Raw genomic sequence first — 18,835 nt, forward strand, 5'->3', positions numbered from 1 at the left:
TTGTTCCTTTTTTTTTTAAATGTATGACTATTTTTGTAAAATTTTGACTCTGCATATAAATTATGACATTTTGCAAAAGTTTTGACTTTTTCTTTTAATTTTATGACCATTTTTGTCAAATTTTGACTTTGTTCCTATAATTTGACAGCTTTATTTTTGTAAAATTGTGACTTTTTCCTATAATTTTATGACTTTATTCTTGTAAATATAGCCTATTTCTCCTGATTTTAAGTAATTTTTCTCCGATATTTATCTCGTGTTTTCTTTGATGGTTTCCCTAATACTCTGTTGTAGTATCACCTCTGTTTCAATGAAAGTTTACATGTTTCTCTGTCTTAATTTAAAATGATCTGTTTTTATATTTTACTGTAAATTATATTTTATCTTTTTACGTATTTGGGTTTCTTGGGGATTTTCTTTCTAAAGTTTTTCTCACTTTGATACAGAACTGTCTTAAATGTTATCTTTCTGAGCAAAAAAAAGTAATCTTTGTATGCTGTAAATCTATTTAAAATAGTCTAAAATACACATGTTCCTTTGTTTTTTTCTGTACTTTGTTTATAATGTATTTCCTAGTTTCTGACACATCCAGTAGTTACAGTGCTGGACAGCCTAACGTGACTTTTTAATCACCATGGGAACAGCCAATCAAATCAACGAGAAGTCTGTCAATAAAGTTTTTGTTAAATTTTTGTGGTGTAAATTTCCACTTTTGTGTACTGTTACTTTTTACGTTTTGTCATTGTAATTGTTCTGTGAAAAATAAATCAACTTTCAATCGTTCCGTTTAGTATTTTGATCTTTCTCTGTGCAGTTATGCTTTATGACCACCGGGGGGAGCTCAAACACAAACAACAGAGCTCAAAAACCACTGAAAACAAACAAAAATCTACTTTGGTTTAAAATGGTTTCAAAATCAAAACTCAAACACAATCATATAAAGTTTAATATTTTATTTAAGCACACCATGTGAAATCAACACAAACGGCAACAGTGCACCAACAACCCAAACAAAGGCCTTATTTTCTTTACAAGAAAACAAATGTTATAAAGGAATATAACAATTATACAACTTTTAGAATGCACCATCGATATACAGAATTAAATTACAATTTGTCTGCAAGTATAATACATTCATGCGTATACAAAGTACAAATAATAAACTTTGATATAGCTGCAAACTTTGTAATTTTGTCTTTAGTTTTCCTCGAGTTGAGGAAGATTAAAAAAAAAACAGAAAAGTGTAAGATGAGAGAAAAAAAAGTTTCTAATTTATGATTTGTTTTTGCAAACTTGACAAAAACAGTTCTTTAGTCCACTTTAAAGTAGTGCAAAGACTTTAGTTCTGGACAAAAATACAGTTTGATGAAAACAAGAAACACTGGGAAGAGGATAACACAAACAATGGTAAAACTACGGAGCCCTGGAAAGGACATTTCAAAAAATGATTCCCTCAAATGAATCATTTGGCAGCACAAAGCAGTACTTTATTAGCATTGGGATGTTTTAGTATCTTCAACAACTACAAATAATTTGTGTCCACAAATACTGATTTGTGCCTTTAAAAAGATACATTTGCTCATAAAATACTAATTTATATAAAAAATGCTAATTTTTCCCCTAAAAAATGCTAATACGTGTCCACAACTACTGATCTGTGTCTGCAAAATGCTAAATTTTCCCCCAAAAAAACAATTTTTGTGTACACAAAATGTTAATTTGTGGCCATGATGCTAAATTGTGGTCCAAAAATGCTAATTTGAGCTAATAAAGTGCTAATATGTGGCCACAAATATTTATTTAAGGGAACACATACTTTTTTATGTCATGCTCAGGGCTCCGTAGAAACAGACAAACAACGTTTGTGATTTTCAAAAGTCTAAACACAGCTAACACTCTGTTCCACAGAAGCAGAGGATGATGGGTAACAAAGACACAGGAAGACGTTAAAGAAGTCTGACATTTGTCCGGCTGGGAGGAGGAGGGAGGTATTTTCTCATGATAGGGGATTTTATTGAAGTTTTCACCTCCTTTTCCCGCCACTGCTGTTGTTCTGAAGTGAGTCGGCGTCTAACGGTTGGAGAGGGACCCCGAATTTTACCGACATCCTGAGCTGCACCGACTTTTTTTATTGTAGTTGAACTGAATCACTTTATGAGGTAGAAATGCTGGAAAAAGTCTGAGTTTAATTGACTCACAAATTAAAAGAATGAAAAGCTTAAAACTCCTCCTCTGAGGAGCCGCATGTGATCTCTGAAACAGTGAAGCGATTCAACAGCAGAGAAACGGATTGACTTAAGCCGCCTGGAGCTTAACGAACGCAGGAAGTAAAGAGGTCTTTTCAAAATAAAACAATAAAATTGAGGATAAAAAATGCTACATTGTCAAAAGCGCAAAAAAGATTTTTACACCTGGTCATGCAACAAAAAACAAAAAAAATACAAAATAAAAGCGGCGTATAGTACAGTTTATACACACTTCTCGGTTCTGTCTGCTACTTTTAAATGGCAATTCTGGAGTCAAAACTTCTATTAGAGGTGGAATTTAGGGGCTTTGTAATTTACCTCGTTTCACGCTTTTATTTTACTCTGTATTATTCTTTGACCTTCTATCTTTCAAAATAAAACAATAAATAAATCTCATCATTACTCCGAACTGAGCTTCACAGCCACACCACCTCAGTGGCTCCGCCTCCAAGGTCGACCTTTTAACCTGGAGGCGGTCGCCAGGTTTTGAACCCGAGTGCAGCTTTGACCTGCGGTTCAACTCAGGCCTTTGGAGCCCTGGGGTGAAACCGTAGCCGGAGTGCGGAGCGCGCGCCTGGCGTGGGCGGGTTGAGCCTCTGATGGCTTGTAGCAAGAGGGACGAAAAAATAATAATAATAAAAAACAGGCACTGAGGTCAATTTGAGAGGAAAATGAACCTCCGAGGATGGGAGTCTCTGGGATGTAGTTTGAGTGCATTCAGAGGGATTTCACAGTATAATCAAAGCTGAGTAAAACTGCAGATATACAGTATATATATATATTTATATAGAATTCTCCTCAGAAAATGTCTCTAGAGTTTGTACTTGATTCTACAGGAAGAAAGTAGCTTCATTGTGCTGAATGTTGGAGGCTTGTGGACGTTTCTGAATCCCAGGCATGTTGTGGACAGTCACTTACAGGCTGCTACATATGTACATGTGATCTCTGCGGAGGATCCACTCTGTGATCTTTGGCGTCTATTGCCGAGAGGACGCTTTGTTATGCAGAAGCTTCCTTTTCTTCACCTTAAAAAAATCTGGGAAAAAAAGACATTTTTAGTTTGGAAAATGGATTAAAAAGATCTTGAAAGGATCTGGATTCTCACCTGTGATGTTAGACTGTCTGCGCTTCCCTGAGAGCTTGATGTGAAAGCACCCCCTGGTGGTCACCTCCAGGTATTCGTCCCCAGACGAGCTGCTGGACCTCGGGGAGCCTTCTCCGGACGACGTCGACGCCCGCCGCGCGGCCTTCGCCGCCCTGGACGCGGGCCGCAGCGTGCAGCTGTGGTAAAACGACGGCACGTCCTGGCACCTGAGCCCCACCCACTCCACGCTGGAGCCATCCTCCCCGGGAGTGTCCCTCTGGAAGTCAAAGTTCCAGCGCTTGTTGGCCACCTCCACGTTCATGCAGAGCAGCCTCTGGAAGTCCTTCTGCAGCTGCTGGTGGTCCACGGGGCCGAAGAGGTTCCTCCGGGCCGGTCCCACCGCCAGTTTCAATGCCTCGATGCCGCCGAGGCGGGAGAGCTCAGAGTTGGACGCCATCGCTAGTCCGGTTGAAGCTGATGTAGAAGCCACGGCCATGTCCCTGTAGGGGGGTGGAGCTGACAGTTAGAGAGCAGAAGTTTCGTTCGCCTGGTGGACTTAAATGAGGCGTGATCTGGGTTTTACTGGAGCAGAGCGCACCTAAAACCATCCTCCACTCTCTAGGGAGCATTTACACTATCGATTACACATGCTGAGTAATTACTGCAGCAACAGGTACCTGGTCTAACACCACACATACAACTCTGATCCCCCACCTGCTCTGGCGCTGTTAAAGGTGGCAGGAAAAGGTGTTAAACGACAGCTTGTGGTGAGGAATGTTTTCCTGCATTCTCCATCTGTGGCGGCTAATTAGAGAAAAGCCAATAAATTCCTGAGCAGAGTTCTATCTCTGCTCACCCTCCTGGAGAGCAACGTTTAAAACACAGAGGCACAAATCTGCTAAAAAAAGAACCAGCAACAGCTCCCAAACCCAGCAAGGTTTTGTGGTTTTAAACCAGTTTGGGTTGAACATTTGCGGAATTAGCCGCGTTCAGATTAAAACCAGACTACATGTGGTGACCTGGATGTGGGCCACAGCCAGATGTGGTTCACTCGAAGCTTTCAGATTGGAGATAGAGTCCCAGTCCCAGAGTTTCACTTCATGGGACCTTTCACAACTTTAAGCAGTTTGAGTGACTATTTTCTGATGTACAGAGGCAGTAAGAGATGTTTCTAGTTTAAAATCAGTACAAAAATTTAGGATTTTTTAAAACCCACTCTGATAAAAACCGTTAAAATAATTAACAAAATTGATAAAAATTGTTTTTAGTGTTTTTGACATGTTTTTGTGCTCTTTTTCTGATGATGGAGGACATATAATAAGAAAATTAAGTTTAAAAATGCAATTTCTAAGCATTTCTTTATTCAAATTGTTGTGAATCAGGAGCAGATAAAAAATATATGTTTTTTTAACACTGCAGAAACTATGGCCAGTAAAAATATTTTTTCTATGCTAAAACAGCATAATCTTAATTAAAATACCACTGGGAACACCTTTAAAATGTATCAAATGAGCACTTATCAAAGAAAATCCTACTTTTATTGCTACTTTTTGCCATTGTTTCCTTTAAAATCCCTTCAAGGGACATTTGGGTCTCTTGCACAGACCCATTAGATACCAAACAGCTCCACATAATATAAATATCAGACTGAAGAGGCGGACATTTAGACATACTGAGCCGGTTAACACCTGCAGTCATAAATATGCAGCAGATAAAACATTTAAGTCACTTTTTTCTTTACTTTACAGCATTTAAACATTATCTTAATTATACTTTTTATTGTTTTTATATTATTAATATTGTTACTTTGATTTTTTTTGTGACAATTTCTCCCAGAAACTTTGCAAAAGTCTGTTGTTTATACATTAAAATTAGTTTTTGTTGTTTTTAGGTAGATTTTAGGACAAGTGAGGCTGCTTTAGGTCAGTTTCAACTTGAACTTATTTTCTTATAACTTCATAAAAAAAATGTAAAAACATCGGAAAAATTTAATAAAATTGAAATAAACTTTTTTTTCAATCCATCTCTTTTATTTCCCGTTTAAGTCGTGAATTTGCTCATTTGGCACGCTGACAATTGACCTTGTTCATTGTTAAGTGGTTTGTGTCAATAAAGCATTATTTAAAAAAAATGATCGGAGGGGCGAAATAAAATGGGCGTGGCCACGGTGCAAAAAAATTAAATAAATAAAAAAAAGTACCCTCCGAACGCAATAAAACAGCAACAACAAATTAAAAACGTGTCAAACTTTTTTACTAAACATTAATTTTGCTATTTCAATTAGAACAATAAAGTTATCCGCTCTACGGGGGGAAAAATAATAAAAGTCTTGCATAAAAACGGTCGGTGACGCAGTTGAATATTTTCAGGATGTAGGTCAATGAGATGCGGCTATGAAAAAAAATTATCCGCATATTTTTTGCGCTTTTTAAGGCACTTTTGTGCACTGACAGCAGCCGCACAACCACTAATATGAAATATTATTACGCGTTAGCTAAAGTTTTAGTGTTAGCTTAAAAAAAACAAAATGTACAAACACATTGCGTCGGTGTTTTTGACCCCAAAAAACCTGCGTCAGTTTTTCATACACCTTAAATAGACTTTAGCTAAAGTAAAATATACATTTAAGAATATTTTTAATTACAAGAAAAGTTTTTTTTTCTTTTCTTTTAAATTGGTAAACAAAAAAATAGCGACTTACCATCAGCGTTATAATTCCACAGAAGAGTTTGTCCCAGCTTCCACGCAGTCAGAGCGTCGCAACGTGAGAGTGACAGTCCCGTGAATGGATATAAACAGTTTCACGTTGAGAGGTTTTTAGCAGGCACTGCCCACGGGAGGGTCGAACTTGTCCCCCTTATCTGAGACGTGTTTGTTTTGGACTATGAAGACCGAGGAGGAGGAGGGAGAGAGGGAGGGGGGACGTCCTATGAGAGGAGCTGGTCACGTGGTTCCCATCAAAACAGTCATTGTTGGAACGCGCCCAGCAGTTTACAACAGCGTTATAAACTACACTAAAGTTACGTTTTTTTCCTCTTTTTGATGCAAAAAAACATAACAAAAGTGAATAAAAACTTATTTTTTGCTAATACTATTTTTGCAAATGTGTTATTTTAGTCTGCGTGTATTAAACAAAATCAACCTAAAAATGTTCTTACTTTGTCAAAATACAAATCCTACATCCACTAACTCAAATTAGCAGCTCGTTTTTCACTCCTGCTGCTCCGCTCTCCCCAAAATATCCAAAAGTAGGTCAAATATTTCAGCAGTGGCCGCCATTTCCCCTTCTCCCTCAATGTGACACACATTCTCGTGTTGTTACTTCCATCACGTTCAGGTCTGGCCCGGTGCCCACATCCTGCAGTCACGTTGAGCTGCAACGTGAGCGAGCTCAAACGGTGTTGATTCTCCTGCACTTTTACCACAGAGGGATGCATGCTGTAGAACTTCTGCTTTGTGGAAGGAGAACAGAAAAAATAGTCTCCAAGTTCGGCTACTGAAAGTAGAACTTGATTTGAAGGGTATAAACTGCTCACTGGCTAACTTATTGGCATGACCTATTGACCTAATTTCGAACCAAAATCTGACATTAAAAAAATATTCACAAAAACTATCAATAATGTTCATTTTAGTGCAAACACATTAGATTTATGTATTAAACATTAGTCTTAAATAACCTTTCAATGCTATTTAGGCCACTTTCCAGATTTAAAAACAGTTTTTAAAGTTGTTTCTTTCTTTATTTAACAGTTTTATTGTTTTTCAACTTTAGCTGTGCGCCAAATGTGCTAGTAAACAAGTTATTTTAGAGATTTTTGAGTTGCACAACTTTTTCCCCTCACCTTTAATTTAGTGCACCTTGAATTTTCTTTGCACCTTGAAACTTGATCCTCAAGAGTTGTTGTAACAATTTATATTCCCCATGGCAAAATCAATAAAGTTTATCTTATCACATCTTATTTAACCTTAAGGCTATGTGAACACGTGTGACCCATGTGATGTTTAAAATTGCATTTAACACGGGTTCTTCTTGAATGCACCTCTAGCCCACTGTGTTCACACTGGACAAGCAGGGAGGGGCTTCTTCTAACCGTACCAGGAATAGCAATATCGGAACTATCCAGCCGTACAGTTTTGAGCCAGGTGCCAGCTTGGACGAGGAAAACAAAGGCGTGCACAGATCTAGTTGTCTAGAAGAGGTTGCATGAATCTACAGACACATATGTGACACACATTCAAGAACATGCTAAACACGGGTTTATTCACGCACTTTTAGTCCAAGGTATTCATATTGCACAAGCAGAGAGGTTTTTTTTCCCCCCTTTTTCTACTGTTTACCGCATATTCACCAGCTGCATTTAAAAGAGACTTGGTGCCAAATGTCACAAATCTTGCGAATCTTACTCTGGACCTTTTCTTTCACAGCTTTATTCAGATATATGAAAGACTTAGTGACATATAATTCCTAAAACCGCAATTATTGAATTGTCCTCCGTAATCAAATTCACAGTTGGAATTTCCGTGAATCAAAAAGGATACCATCCATGCATCGCTACCGAATCCAAGTCCCTGATTGGTGAAAGATCAGTCTGGTTTAACTTGCAACACGCGTTTAGTGGTTGTGCGTTTTGTACGTAGAGCCTAAAAAAAGTCATGAATTGTACATAGGGCCCGAAATGGTCTTAAATTGTACGTAGAACCTAAAAAAGGTCCTAAAGTAAAAGTAAAACCTTTTAAAGGTCTTAAATCTTACGAAGAGGCCGAGAAAAGTCTCAAATGGTATGTAGAGCGTAAAAAAGGTTTTAAATTGTACATAGGACTTGAAAAAGGTTTTAAATTGTAAGTAGAACTAGAAAAAGGTCTTAAATTGTATATAGAGCCTGAAAAGGGTCTAAAATTTGACCTAGACCCCCAAAAAGTATTTAATTGTATGTAGAACCCAAAAAAGGTCTTGAATTGTATGTAGAACCCAAAAAAGGTCTTGAATTGTACATAGAGCCCCAAAAAGGTCTTAATATTGTACGTAGAGAGCAAAAAAAAACTAAAAAAATCTTACATTTTATTTAGATCCCAAAAAGGTCTTAAACTATACATAGAGCACAAAAAAAGTCCTACAGCTCTAAAAGGTCTAAAATTGTACATAGAGCCTAAAAAACGTCTTAATTTCTACAAAGAGCCTAAAAAAGGTCTTGAATTGTACATAGGGCTTGAAAAGGGTCTTAAATAGTAACTAGAACCTAAGAAAAGTCTTACATTGTATATAGAGCCAGAAAAAGGTCTATAACCTTATCGAGATCCCCAAAAAAGTCTTAAGTTGTATGTAGAACCCTAAAAAGGTCTTGAATTCTATGTAGAGCCCCAAATATGTCTTAATATTGTATGTAAAGAGCAAAAAAAATCTTTAATTTTATTTAGATCCCAATAAAGGTCTTAAATTGTACATAGGGCTTGAAAAATGTTTTAAATTGTGTGTAGAACTTAAGAAAGATCTTAAATTGTATATCTTGAGAAAGGTCTATAATCTTACCTAAACCCCCAAAGAAATCTTAAATTTTATGTAAAACCCGAAGAAGGTCTTGAATTGTACGCAGAGAGCAAAAAAAAAATCTTTTGGTTAATTTAGATCCCTAAAAAAGGTCTTAAATTGTACATAGAGCACAAAAACGGTCCTAAATTGCGTGTAGAGCCCCAAAAAGATCTTAACATGTATACAGAGCCCGAAAAAATTTCCTTAATTGTACACATAGCCCAAAAAACTTCCTAAATTGTACGTAGAGCTCAGAAAAGGTCTTTAAAATATGCGAAGCTACGCAACATTTTTCATCATGGACCCCAAAAACTGCATTTACATGCATTTACATTGCATGTTTGAAGAGGTTGCTGAACGTGTCTTTCTGATGGCGGTGTGAATATAGCTTGTATTTGTGAGTACTTTTCCTCACATGGTTCTTGGTTGTATTTCATTAAAACTATTTTTTTTAACTGAGCCTATTTTTCTTTACCTATTTTAAAGCCATTACTTACGTAATTATTATGAAATCTTTGCAGGTTCTCCCTTTTCAGATGAGAAACCGAATCTACTTTTGTTTTTCTATTGTTAGATTTTTTTTGTACCTAACAAAGACAGAGAGCTTCCCTCACACCCTTCATTTGAACTCCCTGAAAACATACACCCTTTACTCAAAAACATTACGTTTGTACGCCGAATATGCAGAGGCGACACCATTCAGAGGTATCACTGCTGCAGGTTAAAGTTGCTCACACAATGCCTCAGCAGACGGCGTGTCTGAAGAAGTTTACAATATCTGCTTAATCACATCAAAGCCAGTGAAAGTAGTGGAAAGTCTTGTTTCCAGGTGACAATGACACTAGCGGAGCAGTTGTGTTACAAAGGAGGAATGCTTTGTTATCCTGTCAGGCCTGATATCACATTAGCACGCCAAACCTGCTGTGGTTAGGAATGCAAATGTGACAGTTGTGTAATAACTTAAAGTTAAATAATTTGCATGGACAATGAAATATATTAATTTATTGTGAAATCTAAAAAGTAATTAAAAAAAACAGTGAAAATCAGCTAAAGAATATGGAATAAAACAAAAATTAGCCTCACACCTACATTGAAAAATCTGTTTTTTGAAGGTCTCTTGCTAGCTTAAGGGGTTTGCCATTTGTCATGTTTCAAAAATAACTTCACTCCATAACCCCATTGCTCAAGCTAGCTATTTCAAAACCACTCTAAATAATTTACTTTTTTAGCTCCAGCTAGCTCCAGTGAGATTACTGCAAACCGTAACACGGCTGCTGAAATGTTAAAATTTTCCCCAAACGAGAAGATTTTAAAAAACTAGTGGAACGTTTTAAAAATGTGTCCTATGTTAATAAGGTTGAGGCAACACCAAAAGCCCATACAATGTGGAAAAACACAACACGTGCCCAGTACAAGGAGTGAGGCTGCAGTACACAAGAGCAAAATAAATCTAGGAAGCCCATAAAACGCATGAAATTAAGAGTATTTTTGGATCTTTTAGAAAAAAGAGGAAAGCCTTAGTTTGCAGAAACCTTGAAAACTGAAGCTCATATGATCTGGCAACTCTCAATACTGCATGAGATATGATCTGGTGCTCCGAAAAGTTTGTTTATTCTAAAGGGCAACCTCATGATTTTCTTTCTGAGGCAGCTTTAAATGAAAAGGTAACCATCAACTTAATCTAAATTTAAGACAAAGTTCACATTTTGTGATTCCAAACTTTTTAAATCTCTGTGACTATACTATTTTCCTTGACAACTGTTCAAATGCATGTCAAAATGTATTACTATACTGGATTAATAGGCATATCATCAGAAAATGTGTTTCCATTGAGCATAACATTGTGCAAATTGGATTTCTAATAATGAAAATTGCTTAAGGGAAACACAACAATTTAGAAAAAACTTCATATTTACTGAAAACAGTTTTTGCATTTTGAGGACATAGTTTTGAGGTGTATCGAAATTGACATATTTTGTAAAAGCAGAAATGGAAACTTTCTCTTTTTCAAAGTAAAAGTGTCTCATGAGTATCAACTGGATACCAACTTAGCTGTGTTTATTCACATAATTTAATGGAAATGTATTTGCGAAATGGTTCTTTTTTCAACATTTCTAGAATCTCAATAAAGTTTTGCATGTATGTGTGATTGAAACAAAGATATTTTTGAAATCTTATCACATTTAAGGCGCACACACCTATAAGACTTTCTAGCTGCGCTCACAGTAAATCTAGAACTGTTTTTAATTCGCTACGCGTTAGTCATGTTAGCTGCATTAGCATATTCACAAAATCTATAACTCCCAACCTCATTTGCAGCACATTAAAAAACGGACTGATGTCGGACAACAGTCTGATGCAGCCAAAATAAATGTTAATTTGACTACGCTAACTCCCAGCCATGCTAGGCCCAGCCCCCAAGCCCCCCCAAAAAAAAAAAAACACAGTACGATACCGCTACACGTTAGCCGCATTAGCACATTCACAATTACATCTGACCTTGTTTGGAACTCTTGAAAACACACTAATACGCTAACTCTCCACCTTGTTCGTAACACGTAAAATAAAAACAGTCCGTCCCCGCTACACGTTAGCATATTCACATAGCATTAAACCTTGTTTGGAACTTGTAAAAAAACAGATTACTTAATCAAATTTTCTTCTCCTCGTCCATGAATCCTCCCTGAATAAGGAGCTCTGGATTTTAAGGATTTTAAGGATTTTCCTCATTTTAAAAAAAAAAAAACACCTTTAAGGTGGACTGTATAGTGCAGAAAATACATTTGTTTTACTTTAAATATTAGACTGAAAATGTTCTTAATTTTTAATTTTTTTGAATGACAGATGACCTTAGATTTGTCCCAACAACGTTCAGGCTAGTCGTCCTGTTCTGTTCGGCCCTTTTTAGGTAAGGTCAGTGAAGGACATCGGTACTCGCTTTGTCCGTCTGTTTATACTGTCAATGCTTTTGCTCCCATTGTTGTTCCTTTTGGAAAAAAACCAAGACTCTCCAGCATAAAGGAGAAAAATCACCATTGTCTGCAGTGAACTGTCTTGATATTCAGCAGCCAGTCAAAACATGGCCCCGTTGTTATTTAGACACTCCTGAGAAAAACCTCAATGATTCAAAATTTAGTGTGTTCTCATGACACTCAATAGTCAATTAGGGTTTTGTCCCCATCCCATTCATTTTGGTGGTCCGAGTGGGTATTAGACACTGTTGCATTTAAAAACAGGCCTCATCAGCATGACCCCTGTTTGTTTCCTCTACACTCTGACCCGTATTTACAGTCAACTTGTTGCTTCACAATAAAATCTTAATCCTCATGTTGTGTGTGTTTTGGTGCGCTCCAGCCCCCAACCGCTAATCCCGCACCGTGTGTTACATTTAGGGAATCCAGTCAATAATCCCATTGTTGTTCTCTGCACGGTCAGTCCCCTTTGAATACATTAGCACAATTGTAAACCGGTAGTCACACAGTACAATGTGACTTGGGTCAGAGGACTGTCATGGTGGATATTGTGCTTGTTAGAAACTCAAAGGATGCAACAGAGGAGCCTTTAAGCAGGGAAACGTTTAGCCTCGCACTGTAACAATAAAAGCATTGCTATTGCATTTAGTTTGCATAATTTACCATCCAGCATGTGACCGACTGCTGCAGTGCATAATGCAAACTTAGCTTTGAACATTTGAAAAAGTTGCACCAAAAGTGAAGTTAATTGTGGCTCTGAGTGAGAAAAGAAGACTCCGGAAACACGCTAAAAAAAAAAAAAAGCAGTGTTTATTAATTATGCATGCATGTTTCGGTTTGGTTTAAGGAAAGATCATTTCAGTTTGAACTTTTAAGGACGCCTTCAATGCTTCCTCTCTCACAATCTTAACAAAGGAAACCACTTAAACAGACTAAAAATGATCATCTTCAACACATTTAGCACCTAATCGTTTGTTTTTGTCAATCTGTTTGGTTTCATTCAGGATCAGACTTCATATTTACCAAAGATCAGAAACCACAATGCAAGCTTAAAAAAAAATAAAGAGAAGAGAAAAACATGTGCTGTACATGAGTTTCATCTCAGCAGGAAGTTTCTCTGCAGAGGGGGGAAGCTGTGATCGCGAAAAGGAGAACAAAAAAAAAAAAAAAGGAAAACAGAAGAGAGGAAGTTGTTGGTTAACAGGTGCATGGTGGGAGTTCACTCATCTTGCTCTTCAGCGTCAGAAGCAAACCCTGCAAAGAGCTTCACCGCGGATGACGACGTCGGGCAATTGTTTCCGAACATACCACAAGAAAACACCAAGCACCCAAATGATGAGATCCCGAGGAGAGACAGGTGGTGCAGGAAAATAAAAAGGAGGATGGTGCCATGTTGCGTTCAATGTGAGCAACACTGATGAACCTTCTAAACTGCCTCCAATCAAGAGATAGCATTTTCAAAAGTCATGCTAGAGTCACAACTTCCCACTTCAAGTCTGTTCAGGCTGACACGCAGGCAGGGGGTCACTCGAGTCAAAAAGACCCACCTAAAACGTACAACTAGTTTATATTAAAAAAGATTGAGCATGAATTGGTGAAAAGTAGCTTATCACTATGAATGAATTGCTTTGTTTATAAAATAAGACCCACATTCTGATTATTTTAAAGCATTGATCTATTTTAAAGTATTCCCAGTGGTCTTTAAACTAAGAATATGCTTTTCATCAAAATAAATAAAACTGTTTCTGCAGTGCGGCAGGAGTTCATCAGAAATTCACTTCTGCTCTGACTTGTGGGCAGGACTGTAGGTGTGGAATAAGCCCGCCCCCACTTCCCATCACCCATTTGTTTTACAGGCTCTCCTGCTAGCTTACAGCCCCTCAAACCCCCAACCTAACATTACCGGTGCAACAAAAACGGAGAGCAATATCAGAGTTAGTTTGCGGCTGAGCACTGCTAGCTGAGCAGCAAAGCTAGCGACTAAGCTGAATGGCGAAGCTAGCGGCTAGCAGTGAGGTGAAGCTAGCGACTAGCTGAGAGGCAAAGTTAGTGGCTAGCTAAGAGGCGAAGTTTGTCACTGAGCACTGCTACCTGAGTAGCAAAGCTAATGGCTAGCTGAGAGACAAAGTTTGTGGCTGAGCACTGTTAGCTGAACGACAAAGCTAGCAGATAGCAAAGAGGTGAAGCTAGCTCCTAGTTGAGAGGCAAAGTTTGTCATGGCTGAGCACTGTTAGCTGAGCGACAAAGCTAGCAGATAGCGAAGAGGTGAAGCTAGTGACTAACTGAGTGGTAAAGCTAGTGGCTAGCTAAGAGGTGTAGACAGTGGCTAGCTGAGCGGCAAAGCTAGTGGCTGAGAGAGTGTGTGTTTGTGTCCACCTGGGGAGCAGTTCTGACATTACAGACTCTTCCTGAAAGGGTCTGTTTGTGACATCAGCATGTGAGGACCCACGCGTTTTCATGGGTTGGTAGGGGCTGGTGCTCAGAGTGCAGGTTTTTAGAGGAATACTTAGAAATACGTGAATGGATCAAAATACTGCTTTCTGACTGTTTAGAGTGAGGAATTAACAATAATGCACTTAAAAGCTCAAAAAGTTGATTTTACATGGTATGAGCACTTGACAAATGTGCGTAGCTATGCGTAAATGGGAGACTTCTGAACATGGAACCCCAAACGCAAATTTACGCATGTTTACGTAGACATCTGTAGGTTGAACACACGTTACCGAAGGCAGTGTGAGTGTAGCTTCAGAATCGGGCGGAGCAGGGAGCCTGTGCCCCGCCCACTGTAACTGTGACATCACAAATGCAATCTTTTTTAATAAACCCATTTTTCCTTAAAAAAAATTATGTGCGAAATATCACAAACTACGTTGACCACAGAAAACATTTTAGATATTTTTCTGTAACACTGATGGGTTCTTACGAGTTAAACTATATACATATTTTTTGTCTGCATGTGGTTCCCAACAATATGAAATAAAGAAATGCAATTTTAAGCTTAAAATTCTCTCTGCGTATCAGAAAAGTACCACAAAATATAAAAAAAACCCACAATTTTTATTGGAGTGGGTCTTTAAGGAAGCACATATTTCACATTTACGTGAAAGCTGGTAAACATAAATGGTGGTAGACCTCAAGGATTCTGGTTGGGAAGTCCTGACTTTAGATAGTGTGCAAGAAAGATACGGAAAGTGTGTTGAAGAGTAAAAGATGGAGTCACCGGACGTGACAAATACAAAAAGGAAGTTCAAGGACGCAGTGAAGGAGAACATGAAGGGGGTTGGGTGACGGAGGAAGATGTGTACATGTTTTTTAAAGTTTGAGGTTTCCCTGCTTAAAATAGCTTATTGTTGTGTATTTCTGATGTTTCTCTTGACAAGTGGATCTCTGGGTTCGGAGAGATCACAGGTGGAGCAGCAGGAAGAAGGAACCTCGCTCTGATTTCAGCTGTGTGTGAGTAAAATCAGAGCAGCTCTCTGACGTTGGAAACTGTTGTTGGGGGCTGGAAGGTGGAGCAGAAACGAGTCGAGGACTTTGTGGCGGGAGACTGAGCCCTGTACAGTACGCCTCCTCTTGTTGCTGTGAGCGAGAACAGTGTGTGCCTTGGAGCGATAACATCGTGTTCTCTGAAATATTGTTTTTCCAGAGAGGGGTTGTGGGCGGGGGGAGTCGGAGGAGGGGCAGGAGGGAGAGAAAGGAGGAGGGGAGGGGGGCGGGTGTAAATTAATCCTTTGTTTTTGCCCCTACCTCTGTCTGAGAGCGACACTTGTTTTGCCCTGACGTTCAGAGGAGTTTTGAATTTTGGACGAACATAGCTGCAAGACAAAATGTAAAAAAGTGCAAAAACGGTTGCAGGTATAGTTGTTTTTCAAAATAAAGCGCCCTTAGTCAGGAGGGGGTGTCTGCTTCTTCTCCGTGCAGCTGAAGGTGAAGAGGTGACGCACCCCAGCTGATGTGTTCCTGCCCTTATCTGCATCTGGGCAACATCTGATTTCCATCAGTTTGTGTCGTCTTGAGCGTGACAATATGCCGGAAGAGTGTTCAGAACAACACTGCTGGTGTGTGGAAGTGGAAGGGAACGTATGGTGACTTTATGGAACCATTCCGCTCGACACCTGTTGCCGCTAGATTGTAAATCTACGAAGGAGTTAATCACTTGAAACTATGAAAAGCAGAATCCCTCAGAGGGATGTGGTTTAAGTATCTGGAGCCTTCAGGCTACTGCCAAGCGTACAGACAAGTCGGAGAAAGTGAAAGGAAATTTGAGGAGGATATGGCACGGGAGAGTGGAAAAGGAAAAAAAAAAAAAGCTTCTGACTCCAGAGAGGGGAGTCTGGATTTGGGTTTTCACTTTTTGGGGCCACATGGTTTTGACGGTAACTTGGCCAGCTGGTTCCATATTCTGTGCTTTTACTGACAGCTAAGAGCTGAGGGGTGGAGTGTGGACGGACATGACGATGAAAGAAAATAGAGAGAAAGGAGATGCAAAGAAAACAAATGTTGAATACGTTTTTTTATTATTTTAATTAAAATAACAGCGTTTAAGCTTGAGTTTTTGTTTAGATTACGGAGTATATTGGAGCTCCAATCTTTAATCCCAACACAAAAACAAATGTTAAATAACCTTAAAGGTTTAAATATGTGTTTAAAGCTTTTATTTTGTCTTTCTTGGTTGAATCTTCTTCCAGAAATGCAGATCAAATTGTAGATACGGTGAAGGCAATACATTGTTCGTACAACTTTAATAAATAATGCTCACTTTGATCATATTTTGATCTATTATAAAAGCGTTCCTAGTGTTATTTTTTTATTATGATTTTGCTATTTTTATCCAAAATTTTTAAAAGTTCATCACTTTCTATGACAGTTTCTGCAGAACGGCAGGTTTTTGTTAGAAATTCTACTCTGAGCTGCAAAAAGGACTGTTTGAGCGACCCCGCCCCCTTTCTTCTACCCGTTGCTGAGAGCTCTCTGTTTACACGAGCATCGTTGGAGCTATCCAGATGTCAGCTCAAATGAGAAAAACAAAGACGCACATGGATGTATTTGGCTACAAGTGGATGCATTGTACTGGGGGTGGAGCTGGGAGCTTGTAGCTCCGCCCAGCGTATTTTCTACATCACAAGTACAACTTTTTTTAAACAGCATTTTTTTGTTTCAATATATAAAATGTATATATATATAAATATATATATATCCAAAAAAGAGACAGTCAGAAACACAATTTTAAGTCTTAAAAACACCAAAAACACATTTTTTATTGTAGCGAGTCTTTGTCTGTAGCAGAGTTGCAGATTAGGACTTGAGCTTCTCATGCAGGAATCTGAGACTTGACCTGAACTTCAAAGATGTCATCAGCACCTCGACTCGACATTGAATTATGAAGTAGGATTTGTATTTTGACTTGTACAATTGACTAACAAATGTATATTTAACTGGTAGTTGTGACTAAATATGTGAGACTTGACTTGTGATTAGCCTTTTGAGAATCAACTTGGATTTTAAATACAAAGACTTGAGGCATGACTTGAACTCGTGACCAAGAATTTGACAATTGACTGGAATTTGAATATAATATCTTGATGGATGACTTGGAATTGTGGCTAAATACCTGTCTTGACTTGAAACTCGCAATTTGAGAGTCAACCTGAATTGAGAAATTAAAGAGACTTGAAACGTGACATTTTTAGACCTGACTTGGAACTCTAACTGACAACTTGAGCCTTGACTTGGATTTCTAAATTAGGATAATTGATCATTTACTTGGAATTGTCTCTACAAACTGAACTTAGACTTCAAACTAATGACTTGATTCTGGGTTTGGATTTAGAAACAATATCAATGATTAGAAAAAGATGAATGATTTGACATCCAAGTCAACTTTGAGTCGTGACTAGACACTTGACTTGGATTATTACATTAAGAGTTTAGAGTTGACTTGGATTTATGACTAGAGACTTGAGATTTGACTTGGATTATTGAATTATTCAATTTGACTTGGACTTGTGACTAGAGGCTCAAGACTTTACTTTGATTATTGAATTAAAAGATTCAATTTGACTTGGACTTGTAACTGGACAAGAAATTTGATTCAGATTAAAAAAATAAGAGTATTTTGGACTTGTGACCAACGACTTGAGACTTGGCTCATATTTAGAATATAATTTCTGAGCCCAGCCTTTAAGATTTAACTTGTATTTACAAATTGTAATTTGTGTGACTCCGTTTGTTGTTGTTTGACCCTCAACCCTTGGCGTTAGTGTTAGACTGCATGCAGCCCTGCAATACAAATTGGTGATCTGTCTGGGATGAACCCCGTCTTTGCCCTACAGTAGTAGGGACAGGCTCCAGCAACCCTGTGACCCCAAAAGCAATAAATCAGTTTTGACTCCAGAATAAAAATGTGAGCAAGTTTTATCTGTGGTAAATGTGCATTTAGTTGGGGTTTTTAAAAGAAGAAAGTGGAAACGAAGCAAAGCGATGTCATCAGATTCAGTTGTATTTTCTCATTTCCTTAAAATGTCCTTATAATTGAATACAATATCAATCGTCCAGGACTATTGCTTTTGTCGTATGCACCAATGTTCTTTAAAAGTGAAATCGAAAAATATTTCATCGATATTAAAAGTGAAACTTTCTCAGAACTGAATATAGCAATTACTATTGTGAAACTGAAAAGTTCTTGTTCTTTTATAACCAGCAATTGAAGTTGCGATGCAATAGATTGTGTTTCATAAACGTTTGTGTCAATATTTGCGCTGTAACAACTCAGCCGCATTGTGCAACATGTGTATTTGTTTGACCTGATGGGAGGGAGGAAAATCGCCTTTTCCTCCCAAAAGAATCCTTGTTAGTGCAGTTTGTTTTCTCCACAACACAAACAAACCCTTTTATGTGATGAAAACCAAAAACTATTTCTCTCACATTGGTATGCATGTAAGTATTTGACAAACTCACAGTTGAAATTTTCCACCAGAATGAGTCTCAAAGGCGTTTTTCTTTCCAT

At 38.1% G+C, this 18,835-nt stretch overlaps 1 protein-coding gene across 1 annotated transcript; it reads right to left on the minus strand.

Annotated features, from left to right (window-relative positions):
• Nucleotides 1-938: 938 nt before the first annotated feature.
• Nucleotides 939-6,238, minus strand: LOC112158072 (cyclin-dependent kinase inhibitor 1). The gene is made up of 3 exons (XM_024291262.2): nt 6,032-6,238; nt 3,352-3,830; nt 939-3,282 (listed from the first exon to the last, which is right to left on the minus strand). The coding sequence occupies exons 2-3, from the start codon at nt 3,824-3,826 to the stop codon at nt 3,224-3,226; spliced, it is 534 nt and encodes a 177-aa protein (XP_024147030.1). The 5' UTR covers nt 3,827-3,830; nt 6,032-6,238; the 3' UTR covers nt 939-3,223.
• Between the last annotated feature and the right edge of the window lie 12,597 nt (nt 6,239-18,835).

The sequence above is a fragment of the Oryzias melastigma genome, linkage group LG23, assembly GCF_002922805.2.
Source record: "Oryzias melastigma strain HK-1 linkage group LG23, ASM292280v2, whole genome shotgun sequence".
Lineage (NCBI taxonomy): Eukaryota > Metazoa > Chordata > Actinopteri > Beloniformes > Adrianichthyidae > Oryzias > Oryzias melastigma.

Bases quoted from the DNA above. Each gene is read 5' to 3' on its own strand.
- LOC112158072 (XM_024291262.2), bottom strand. From the start codon at position 3,826: ATGGCCGTGGCTTCTACATCAGCTTCAACCGGACTAGCGATGGCGTCC. The intron at 3,283-3,351 runs GTGAGAATCCAG...TTTTTTTCCCAG, and splicing joins CAGACAGTCTAACATCACAG to ATTTTTTTAAGGTGAAGAAA.